The sequence below is a fragment of the Musca autumnalis genome, unplaced genomic scaffold, assembly GCF_047663935.1.
Source record: "Musca autumnalis isolate F117 unplaced genomic scaffold, ASM4766393v1 scaffold_1, whole genome shotgun sequence".
NCBI lineage: Eukaryota > Metazoa > Arthropoda > Insecta > Diptera > Muscidae > Musca > Musca autumnalis.
The window spans coordinates 307,806,613-307,816,801 of NW_027411644.1; the positions used below are offsets into that span (position 1 = coordinate 307,806,613).

Sequence of the window (10,189 nt, forward strand, 5' to 3'; positions counted from 1 at the left end):
TTGATGCTTTGTCTGGGAGAGTCTGGGGCATGTTGCGTAGAGTTTATGGATCAAATTTATATCTTCCTTACAGAATTAAGTTAATGCTGGCGAATTCTCTTTTGTTATCTCAAGTTTTGTATGGGTTAGAAGTATATTCTGGCACTATTGGCGAAAATATTGACAAAGTGAACCGTATTGTGAATACTATTACACGCTTTTTATTTAATCTTCGGCGAAGAAGTCATGTGTCTGGCCATGTCATTCGTTTTCTAGGGTGCTCATTCGATATGTTTGTCAAATATCGTTGTGTGTTGCTTTTTTACAATCTTATTAAAACGAATATGCCGTTTGCCCTTAGAAGGATATTTACTTTTTTAAACTTCACCAGAAATCCTCAGATTTTTATTCCTAGGATTTGGAAAGATGTATATTCTAGGTCTTTCTTAGTCAGAGTCGCTCGGTTTTGGAATTATTTACCATTAGAACTACGTATTTTTTCTCACACCAATAACTCTTTTCGTTTGAAAATCCTTAGATACATGCAAAGGCTACGTGAACAACAATCCATATATATTTAAAGTCATGTATAATATGTTACTCTTTGAATAATCAGCACATGTTGAGTTACTACTCTTTGGACTTTTTTTTTTTTGTTATTGTTATTCTTCTTTAACTGTTTTTATGGCTGGGGAGCCGAAGAAAGAAATATATATGCATTTAAATAGTAATTTATTGTTATATATTAATGTATTTAAGTAAATTGAATTGAATTTATTATTTTATAACTCAGGTATTTTTTGTCTTGAGATACGTTTATTTGGCCATTGAGGCTTTGTATCATGTATGAATTTTGAAATAAAATAAAATAAAAAATAAAATATCATAAAAGTCATAACTTTCCCTAAAATCCGAGAGAAGTTGCAGTCAGCCGAAATACTTATCCACTGTTGACCGGTACCGGATGCTTATCATTGCACCAGAGTGGTTTAGTGATAAATAATAAATTAAAATTTTTATAATAAGTGATGATACCTTCTAAAAAGGTAAACATTTTTTTATTGATATGTTCAACATTTAAGAAAAAATATTCAATTATTCGAGTTTGTTTTGTAAAATAAGAACACTTTTTAGAACATGATTCGTTGATTATAAAATTTTAAATAAAAGTGTAATACAATTACAATATATGGACGGTATTGTTTCTCATAATAGAGCTTATAGTATGTATAATATTTTAGATGTAGAAAAAAGTAAATATTTGTATAATTTAAAAATAAAAGGTGGAATGTGTATCGACTTACAAACCATATATCTAGTACATATATAAAAAACATTCCTATATATATAAACTTCTATAAAACACATTAAGGCACTATGTTTGAATCAGATACTATAAATATCAATATATGGAATGTATAAAAAGGGGTGTGCCGATATTAAAAAAATAAAATAAAACTTAAATGGACGGTTAGTTAGAGATTCTTAAAACTGGAGACTCTTTTTCGTAATTGTTTGTCAGATGTTTAAATGTGGTGAAAAAATGTTGTGTGTATTTGTGCTGCTTTAACCGACTGGCATTGTTGATACGGTGCTATGAGGTGTAGTGGGACGAGAACCAGCCAATGAGTTGGCAGTTGAGGCATGCAAGGAGGCCATGGTACCCATCTGGAAGAAGAGAAAAATGTTAAATGTGAAACAAATTTCATATAATTTAATAACTCACCCTTAAGTGTGCCAAGTCTTCCAGTTTGGTTAAATCTACTAATTCCAAGAACAGCGAATAGACACAGCACCAACCATAGATGGAAACCAAAATACATACTGACCACAAAAATACCATTACGGCATTATAGGCAAAGTACAAATCATTGACAATAGCAAAGAATAGTAATGCCAATAAACGCCACACTGTAAACACGGCAAATGTCCATAGCCAGGGTAAAATTTTACGTTCATATTCCTGAGAAAGAAGAGGAATGTCATTATAACATAGGTTTGTGCATTTATATTTGGAAAAAAAGCCATTTGTTTTTGGATGATTTTCTTTGATAATTTGCCGATAAGGAAATATACCCTACACCACTGTTGAGCTATGGAAAATGTAATGAAATATGTTTGTTCGGGATATTGCTCGATATCGCCAATCCCAGGCAGACATTCCGTTACAAATCGCTTTCAATATAGTACAACAAGACGACCACAAACATATGTAATTGAATTGGCTGCTGCTAAGTCCGGCATCGGTTCATTTCGGTGTCGTAGATAGAACCCACAACCGACTGTGGGATCGCTTTTATATCGTAAAGATATTTTCTGGCTTCCCTGGGTGGAGGAAGCCTAACCACAAGTCTGTGACAGATATTTTCCTGGTGCCAGCACTCAATTAGAGGTAGTTTACACTATCTATCAATGTCATATGATACGAAATAAAAACATTCCATATTTACCCACGGAGGCAATGGAGAGACGTAGTTTTTTTTTTACATTTTTGCTGGTACGGACGCACAGAGTAAATGGCGTAAGGAAAATCTCCAATATAACACATATTAGCGAATATATAACGATGGAAAATTTCATGTCATATGACATTTACATATAGTGTAAACTACCCCTTAGTTAATCCTTCAATAACATGTTGTGATGTTACAGATCGACACCTCATTAAGAAAAAATCTGTAAACCTTTATTATTGTGGTGTAGGGTATTTATTCACACTCTTTGGATTTATTGCCAATTGTTTTGGGAAGAAGATGGTTATTCTATCTACATTGTATTTAAACAATATTTTACCAGCATTATGACAAAACGTTTCTGAGCTATTTCTTCTCGGAGTTGCTTGTATGAGGCAAATTAAATTGAAGTGAAAATATGAATGTGTTGTGAAAATTAAATAGGTATGAGAAGTTAATGGTGAAATGAGTCACATGAATGCAAAACAAATTTGAATTATTAATTATTTCAATGGATCTTACCTTTCTTAAAGCTACAACCAAAAGAATACTTGTACAGAATATTATAAGACCCAATACAAGAGAGAATAAAGCAAATACCATCAACATGTTGCGAACTGAAAGAACAATTGATAAAACATCCATTAATTAAATATTGACACCCTAAAGTGCACACACAAAACTACATACCATGCTTATTACCAACATAGACAAATTCATATGAAATAATATAATAACCATAATGTGTGGAGCCAGGTGCAGCCATGGCCAAACAATAAATATCAAAAATTGCTGTGCCAATAGTGAATAAGGCCAAAAACTGAAATAGAAATAAATTTCTTGTTAATTGAATCCTTGAATGCTTTTTTAACTCATATTAGTACTTACAATGGCAAATAAGCCTATCATCATGGCATTTTTCTGTATGTCAATATATTGATTGTTCTTTAAGATGGGCTTTTGATACCATGGAATGCGCACGGAACGAGTGGAGCGTGATTTTGTGGTATGTAGATTGGTTGAAGATCTGAAATTTGGAGACAACAAATTGTTATTATTTCATTAACCATATGTGTTTGTGTGTGTCATGCTAATGTTATTCCCCAGCAATACTTTACCTTCCCGTTGTATGTGAATACACTGAGGGATTCGAACGATATGTCGAAGGTGTCTTTCGTCCATAATTCATAATGATGCTTGCAAATGCCCTCCTCAACTTTGAACTTAACTTTTAGTTGTTGATCTGTTAAAAATCAATATTAAAAATAATAAATTTTCAATTAATCTTGTCGTTTAATTAATAACAAAACAAGACGTATAGGGCGTTTCCCAAATATTAAACTAAGCTCCTCCATGTGTAATGTAGCATTGAGTTTAGTTTGCAGGTTTTTGTTTATACTTTTTTTTTCCTTTTATTGGCAATGTGGTATTACCGAGTTTACAAAGTTTCATAAAAAATATATTAAATTCATTACCGTAATATTTAATAAACAAAATAATAACAAAATACGCGTGAAAACATAAAACTATGAAGGAATGTTTGATGTTTTCATTTATGACACACAGTCGATAACTTTCGATTAATCGATGTTTTTGTAGTTGAAATATGTCGATGTTTAGACGTTCAAAGTTAATGGGAAAGAAAATTTAGTTTATGGGGAGGGAGTAGAGAGGAATAAGAGGGGGTACACACACATGCAAATTCTGTTTTATTTCTTTATTCTTTGCAGGTTTTTTTTTTAATTTTCTTCATTTTATTTTCTCCGCCGGCAAATACGTTTGAATTAAAAACTTTTGTGATGAATAGAGATGGGAAATGGGTAAATACCCAAATGGTAAATACCCATTAAAATGGGTAAATTGGGTACAAATGGGTAAATACCCAGGTATTTACCCAATTTGTGGGTATAAACTACAGAAACTAAAATCATGAAATTAGATGCGAAAACGCAGTGTTTTAACAAGTTTTAACTGACTATAAATAAAATTACCGTTTTTGGATACATGGCAAGTTAAAATATGATAAATTTTGGTCCATAGTTTGGTAAATCTCTCATATATTGTGGAATCATGTTTTTTGACAACTTTTAGATCAGTTTGTTGTAGTTCTTCTTGCAGAAAATCATAAATGCTGATCTAAATCCAAACATTATGATATATCAGATGGATTAACCCACGATTTCAGGTGATAATCTTGAGATTTAAGTCCTCCTTGACAAAGCTATAATTTTTACATTCTTCGCTAACTGTTTCGCACAAGCAACTTTAACGACCGATTTGACGTATAAAAAGTTTAGTCCGCGTGGTTTTACCGCTTTGCTGGTATTCTTTTTGATTTTCTGTCTGACAGAAAAACAAAATTTTGATTTCAAAATGAAATTTTATTTACCCAAATAAACACCCAAAAAAGATATTTATTTGGTATTTACCTGGTATTTACCCAAGTTTTGGGTAAATACCGGGTAGAATCCCATCTATAGTGATGAAAAATAAATTGAACAAAAAATTATCTGTAAAAATTAATAGTAAACATATTTATTTATTTTATTTAACAACCGAACATTAATTCAAAGCCATCGGGCCAAAAAAGATGAACTAAATTATAACAATTCATTGTATGTTATCACTACCCACAAAAAATAATTTGACAATTGTATGATTAAAATTCAGAATAATAATACAATGAGGAAAATAATAAATTTATCTATGTATGTATATAGAATGTGAGATCTGGGGTAAAAATGACAAAACCTTTTAACGATCACATAAAAACTCATTAAAAGTAGGAGAAAAAAAATTAAGTTAAGTGGCATATAAGACGTTTTGCATACATATACATACGTATTTATTTAATATTTAATGAACTTTAATTTAATTTCTATAAGCAATATCGCCTTAGTATTGCCTTTGCATGATCAAACATTTGGCCTATTCCCGTACTTTATAAAGTGGTAAAAGTGGTAAAAATTGTAAAAACTTTATAGTTTTGGAACAGAGCTATTATTTGCGTGTCTAAACTGCAAGGACATTTTAAAAGAAATTGAAAAGAAAATTTCCCTTTCCCATTTGAACGTATCATGGTACAATTAGATGATGCTTCAGCCCAGCCATGGTACAATTACAAAGGTAGATGCATCGGCGAATTGCTACAACAAAGCAATTTTTTTTTGTAATGTAAACTGTCAACATTTTCGCCAAATGGTCTCTTGTTGTCTCTTTTTATCGCTTGTGTCTGTCTATAAAGTGTAGACATGATATCTCTTACGAATCATATGGTTTTTTGTTTTGATTTTTCATGGCGAATTCATAGTTTTTTTTGACGTTTCAGATTCGATCAGCTGGGCTGAAGCATCTACCTTTCTAATTGTACCATGAGCCCAGCTGATCGAATCTGAAACGTCAAAAAACTATGAATTCGCCATGAAAAATCAAAACAAAAAACCATACGAAAAAATTGTAGATTTGGTAACAATGTCAAAAAGAAACAAAAAAATAATCAAATTTCTTTTATAATTTCACTGTTTTTAATTTTGTTTTGTTTGTGTTCGCTTTTTTCTTGTTATTGTTATTTTTTCATCATTGTCAAATTTGTTCTCTCTTTTACCAGTTTTACCGGCAAAAGTAGTAAAAGTTGTAAACTGCTTCCGTTTGGAGTCTGTAGTAATGGAACGCTTTTCGAGTAAAAAGGGATAAAACTTGAAGATTCTCGAAGAGCTCACCAGCCTATAGCCACCTAAATAATCAGGGTGATTATGGCTGACTTCCATATAGTCAGTTGCTTCGTATTCGTGCATGAAACTAGGGGTTCTTAAATCGAGTTTCATACAAGAGTAATTTTATAAAATTGCAGTAGTGGGGAAATCGATTTAAGAACCCCTAGTTTCATTCACGAATACAAAGCAACCGACAACACGGAAGTCGGCCTATGAATGTGAACTCCCCGTGAGTTTTGTCTTTCCGCCGTTTCAATTTAATGGAAAAAGTAACCTCAATCGGTTCAACGGTTGAAGCCTCAAAGAAACCTCCCTTATATTAAACCCATGACCAATAAGGTAGGCAAAGTTTTATTCTATTATACTTTTTCTATGGTTTTTATTATTTTATTAAATATGAAATATAACAATAAATAGTTTCTTTTAGAATATAATTATTTACTTATTTAAAATCACACAAAATAATATATTTTTTAACAATTTTAGAATTAGGTAAATAAATGAACTGAAGAAATTAAATGAAAATAATGATAGTGTGGTAACGAAACATAGGAATGTTTTCGAATGTATATTGACCTAAAGATAAAAAAAAAATAAACAATATAAAAATTGAAAAAAAAAAAAAACATATGTTAAAATCAGGGATACAAAGACTCTTTGGGAAACTAGAAATCTAAAAAATATTACCAATTTCTAAGTACTTGGTTTAGAATATAGGAAAATTGTTACAATAAAAATAAGCATGCTTGTTTGTTTATGTGTTTTCAAGTGTTTACAAAAGCTATATAAAATTCGTGTATGTGTTATTATGTTAAAAGGAAAATAATAGAAAAAATGTGTCGTTTAGTTTAGAAATAAAACACTATGTCGAACGAAAATGAAAACGAATGAAAACCAACTAAACTCGTGTATGATTTTTACATTTTGTAGTTGTTTTAAAGCAAATACAAAGTCAATATGGCCATGAAAACCAAAGTTTAGGGTTTTTCGTTCGCAATCATTTCTTTCCACATAGTGAAACAGGTCTATATTACAATAATGATGATAACCGCTATAGATTTGAAACTAGTGACTGATATAAATAAATACATACGTAGTAAATATGTATCTTGTAAGCAGTAAATACATTTACACTGACACACACACGGACACATAGGTATACTATGCTATGATCTATTAAAGGTATTTCCTTTCTACTGTGAAAAGTTCAACTTTCAAATCTACTGTATACAGCAACTGCGTACCGAATGACTAAGTTTGTGATCATCATCGATATCCTTGGCGCTTAAAAGGCTCTTTATACTTTCCGCTTCCTTCATCCAAAAATCCAACTGTAATACAAAAAAGATAATGAATTTTGTTTAAAAAAAAAATAAATTTTAGTATTATGTACCTGTTGCAGCAGCAATGACCGTCGTTCACCTTTGGGTTCCTTATTTAGAAATGGCACCAGAATTCCCAAAGCCGATGTAAATGATTCCAAGGCAGCTTCATATTTCCTTTCAAATAAATAAAGCTCACCTTGGCGTCCAATCTCTAGGCCAGTTTTTAGCAAGGGACTAGAGTGTGAGAGAGCATCTAAAATAAATTGAATATTGGAAAATAGATAGTGGTTTTGTAAAAGCTTTTTAGATGGACCCAATATCAAATATAACTTACACAGTTGCTTGTAACGTGTTTCGGGTTCTAAGGCTTGTGCTACTACATTTGCAGTGCCACTCATGTTAGCCCCCAATGACGAGGGTGATGGCTCCTGATTGTCTTTGGCTTGTCTTAAGGCCAAAGCTTTATATTCCTCTTCAATGATAGCATTTTTTATTTCCTCAGCTCTCTTTAGATAAGTTTGAGCCCGTTGACGTAAGGCCATGCGTTTGGTGGCATCCGGTTCATCTGTTATTAAGGGTACAAAATATTGCAGGGAACTGCAATAGAGGTAATAGGCCTCTTTGTAGTTTTTCTTTTCATCATATTCCACGGCTTGGGTAACCAAATCAATGGCTTTTTGTAAGGTCTGAAAGAAAAAGAAACACGTCTGTTACTCTATTTTAAAGAAATGACGTAGCGTTGCGGTCAAACCTTTTCCGACGGCACTGTTTTGAGATCAAGAAATGCATGATTAAAGAAATCACTAAAGGCTATACGTTTGGCTGGATCATGTTGTAACAAACGGCTCAAGAGATCTTCACACTCTTTACTGATACGGGCATTGGGCGGCAATGTTATGCGTTCACAGTTTTGTATGCGTGCCAGCAACTCCTCGATGGTTTTCGAAGAGTATGGAGCACGTCCGAATAGACATTCATATAATATCACACCTATACTCCACAAATCTGCCCGAGCATCATAACGCTGCTTGCGTATTATTTCAGGAGCCATGTACAGGGGGGACCCCTTCAGCTGCTGATTTATTTCACCCAACTTCAAATGTTGAGCAAAACCAAAATCGGCAACTTTCAGCGAAACATTGTTATTGTATTTAGTCAGCAGTAGATTTTGTGGTTTCAAATCAAAATGGCTAATGTCATTGTTGCGCATATATTGCACAGCGGAGGCCAGTTGACGTAGGAAATATTTGCAGGTGGCCTCAGGCAGTGATTTTTTAGAACGTATAAAAGTCGAAAGGCTTCCAGCATTGCAGTACTCCAGAACAATGTAAATGTTTTTATCGTCCCAAAAAAAGTCAATCAATGTAACAATGTGTTTGTGGTTCAATGACCTTAGCAAACGAATTTCGGTGATTAAATTTTCTCGTGAACTGTCCGACAGGGAGGACATTTCCACAAATTTGATGGCATGACATGTTTTACTTTTCTAGAACAACAGAAAAAACAATGTGGTGGTGAGTAACTTTCATGTGGGTATTCGACTATGTGCACTAATCCCTTAAGCTTCAATTGTTAGATTGTGGAAGTGAACTCACCTTGTGCCTTGCTCGGTATACGGTGGCATAACTTCCTTCACCCAGTTTATCCAAAATTTCAAAATCCGTTATACGAGGCAGTGACATTTCTTGTTCTCCACTAAATAATTAACATTCTCAATGGGAATTGTACAATTCCAATAATTTTAATTGAAATTGTTTTGAATTATCTTTGTGTATTTTTGATGTGAAATGAGAAGAGGCCAAATAAATATTTAATATCAAGGCGTATAGGGCGATTAAATGTAATTCTTTTTTTGCATTTCACATATTTCACTATTAATAGTTCTCCAAGTTTTATTAAAATGTGTTTGAATGAATTTATTATCGTATTAATAATTATAAAAACAAAATAATGAAAAATATGGATTTGTTGAACCGAACAATTTTAAAAACGTTCCGCAAAATTAGAATAAGAACCACAAAAGGGAATCAACGATGGAAAATGAAAATCAAAACAATTTGTTTACGAATGACGCAAAGGGCGACATATGTGAAAGCAAGGCACAATTACTAAGGTAATCGCACCACACCAGCTGTTCGAATATGAAAAGTCAAATCCCTTTATAAAAAACTATTTTTAGGAGGGTTGGCGTTTTTTGTTTGTGATGACGACTTCTATTTTGTTTTTCAAAATAGTCAGGCTTAATCCCATAGTCGTTGTTTTAATATTTTATTAAAACAACTTTAATTTATTAGTGGGAAAAAATTGGCGATGTTTACCAAGGGGTAAGGCAGGGAATACTATAGTTTCAGATCTCGCCACTGATCTTCATCAGTTCCCTTAGTCCCAATTTACATTAGGCGAGTTTACTTGCGGCAATTGTCAGTTTGTAGGTGAGAGAGGGTGCTGAGAGGCAAAGGGTTACCATATGCCTCACCTCTCTCTCTCCTACAAAATGACAATTGCCGCAAGTAAACTCGCCCAATGTAAATTGGGACTTATTTCTTGTTTTTCAACAAGAAATTTTTTATACCCAAGTGTCAATTGCTAGCTCAAATAGATACGTGCGCAAAGAAACACTCTGATCGAGAATTTCTTTGGCACTACCTAAACTCTAGCAACTTCACTTGCAAACAAATCCAAATTTTTCCCACTGCTATGCGTTCGTCGATTCTCGACG

At 32.8% G+C, this 10,189-nt stretch overlaps 2 protein-coding genes across 2 annotated transcripts; both read right to left on the minus strand.

Annotated features, from left to right (window-relative positions):
* Nucleotides 1-992: 992 nt before the first annotated feature.
* Nucleotides 993-4,021, minus strand: pasi2 (Protein). Its single transcript, XM_073962153.1, has 7 exons — nt 3,908-4,021; nt 3,551-3,675; nt 3,321-3,459; nt 3,123-3,252; nt 2,955-3,049; nt 1,706-1,942; nt 993-1,647 (listed from the first exon to the last, which is right to left on the minus strand). Exons 2-7 carry the CDS (start codon nt 3,619-3,621, stop codon nt 1,546-1,548), a joined length of 774 nt encoding a protein of 257 aa, XP_073818254.1. The 5' UTR covers nt 3,622-3,675; nt 3,908-4,021; the 3' UTR covers nt 993-1,545.
* A 2,459-nt stretch (nt 4,022-6,480) lies between these two features.
* On the minus strand, nt 6,481-9,830 carry Aduk (unc-51 like kinase 3 homolog Aduk). The gene is made up of 6 exons (XM_073964312.1): nt 9,066-9,830; nt 8,222-8,956; nt 7,805-8,156; nt 7,539-7,723; nt 7,390-7,476; nt 6,481-6,721 (listed from the first exon to the last, which is right to left on the minus strand). Exons 1-6 carry the CDS (start codon nt 9,150-9,152, stop codon nt 6,584-6,586), a joined length of 1,584 nt encoding a protein of 527 aa, XP_073820413.1. The 5' UTR covers nt 9,153-9,830; the 3' UTR covers nt 6,481-6,583.
* Between the last annotated feature and the right edge of the window lie 359 nt (nt 9,831-10,189).

What these genes read in the sequence shown, in the direction of transcription:
- pasi2 (XM_073962153.1), bottom strand. Translation starts at nt 3,621, where the DNA reads ATGAATTATGGACGAAAGACACCTTCGACATATCGTTCGAATCCCTCA. An exon ending in TATTCACATACAACGGGAAG is followed by an intron (nt 3,460 to 3,550) that starts GTAAAGTATTGC and finishes TCCAAATTTCAG; the next exon opens with ATCTTCAACCAATCTACATA. An exon ending in AAGACTTGGCACACTTAAGG is followed by an intron (nt 1,648 to 1,705) that starts GTGAGTTATTAA and finishes CTCTTCTTCCAG; the next exon opens with ATGGGTACCATGGCCTCCTT.
- Aduk (XM_073964312.1), bottom strand. Translation starts at nt 9,152, where the DNA reads ATGTCACTGCCTCGTATAACGGATTTTGAAATTTTGGATAAACTGGGT. An exon ending in AAACAGTGCCGTCGGAAAAG is followed by an intron (nt 8,157 to 8,221) that starts GTTTGACCGCAA and finishes TTTTTCTTTCAG; the next exon opens with ACCTTACAAAAAGCCATTGA. An exon ending in ATCACAAACTTAGTCATTCG is followed by an intron (nt 6,722 to 7,389) that starts GTACGCAGTTGC and finishes TTTTATCTTTAG; the next exon opens with GTCAATATACATTCGAAAAC.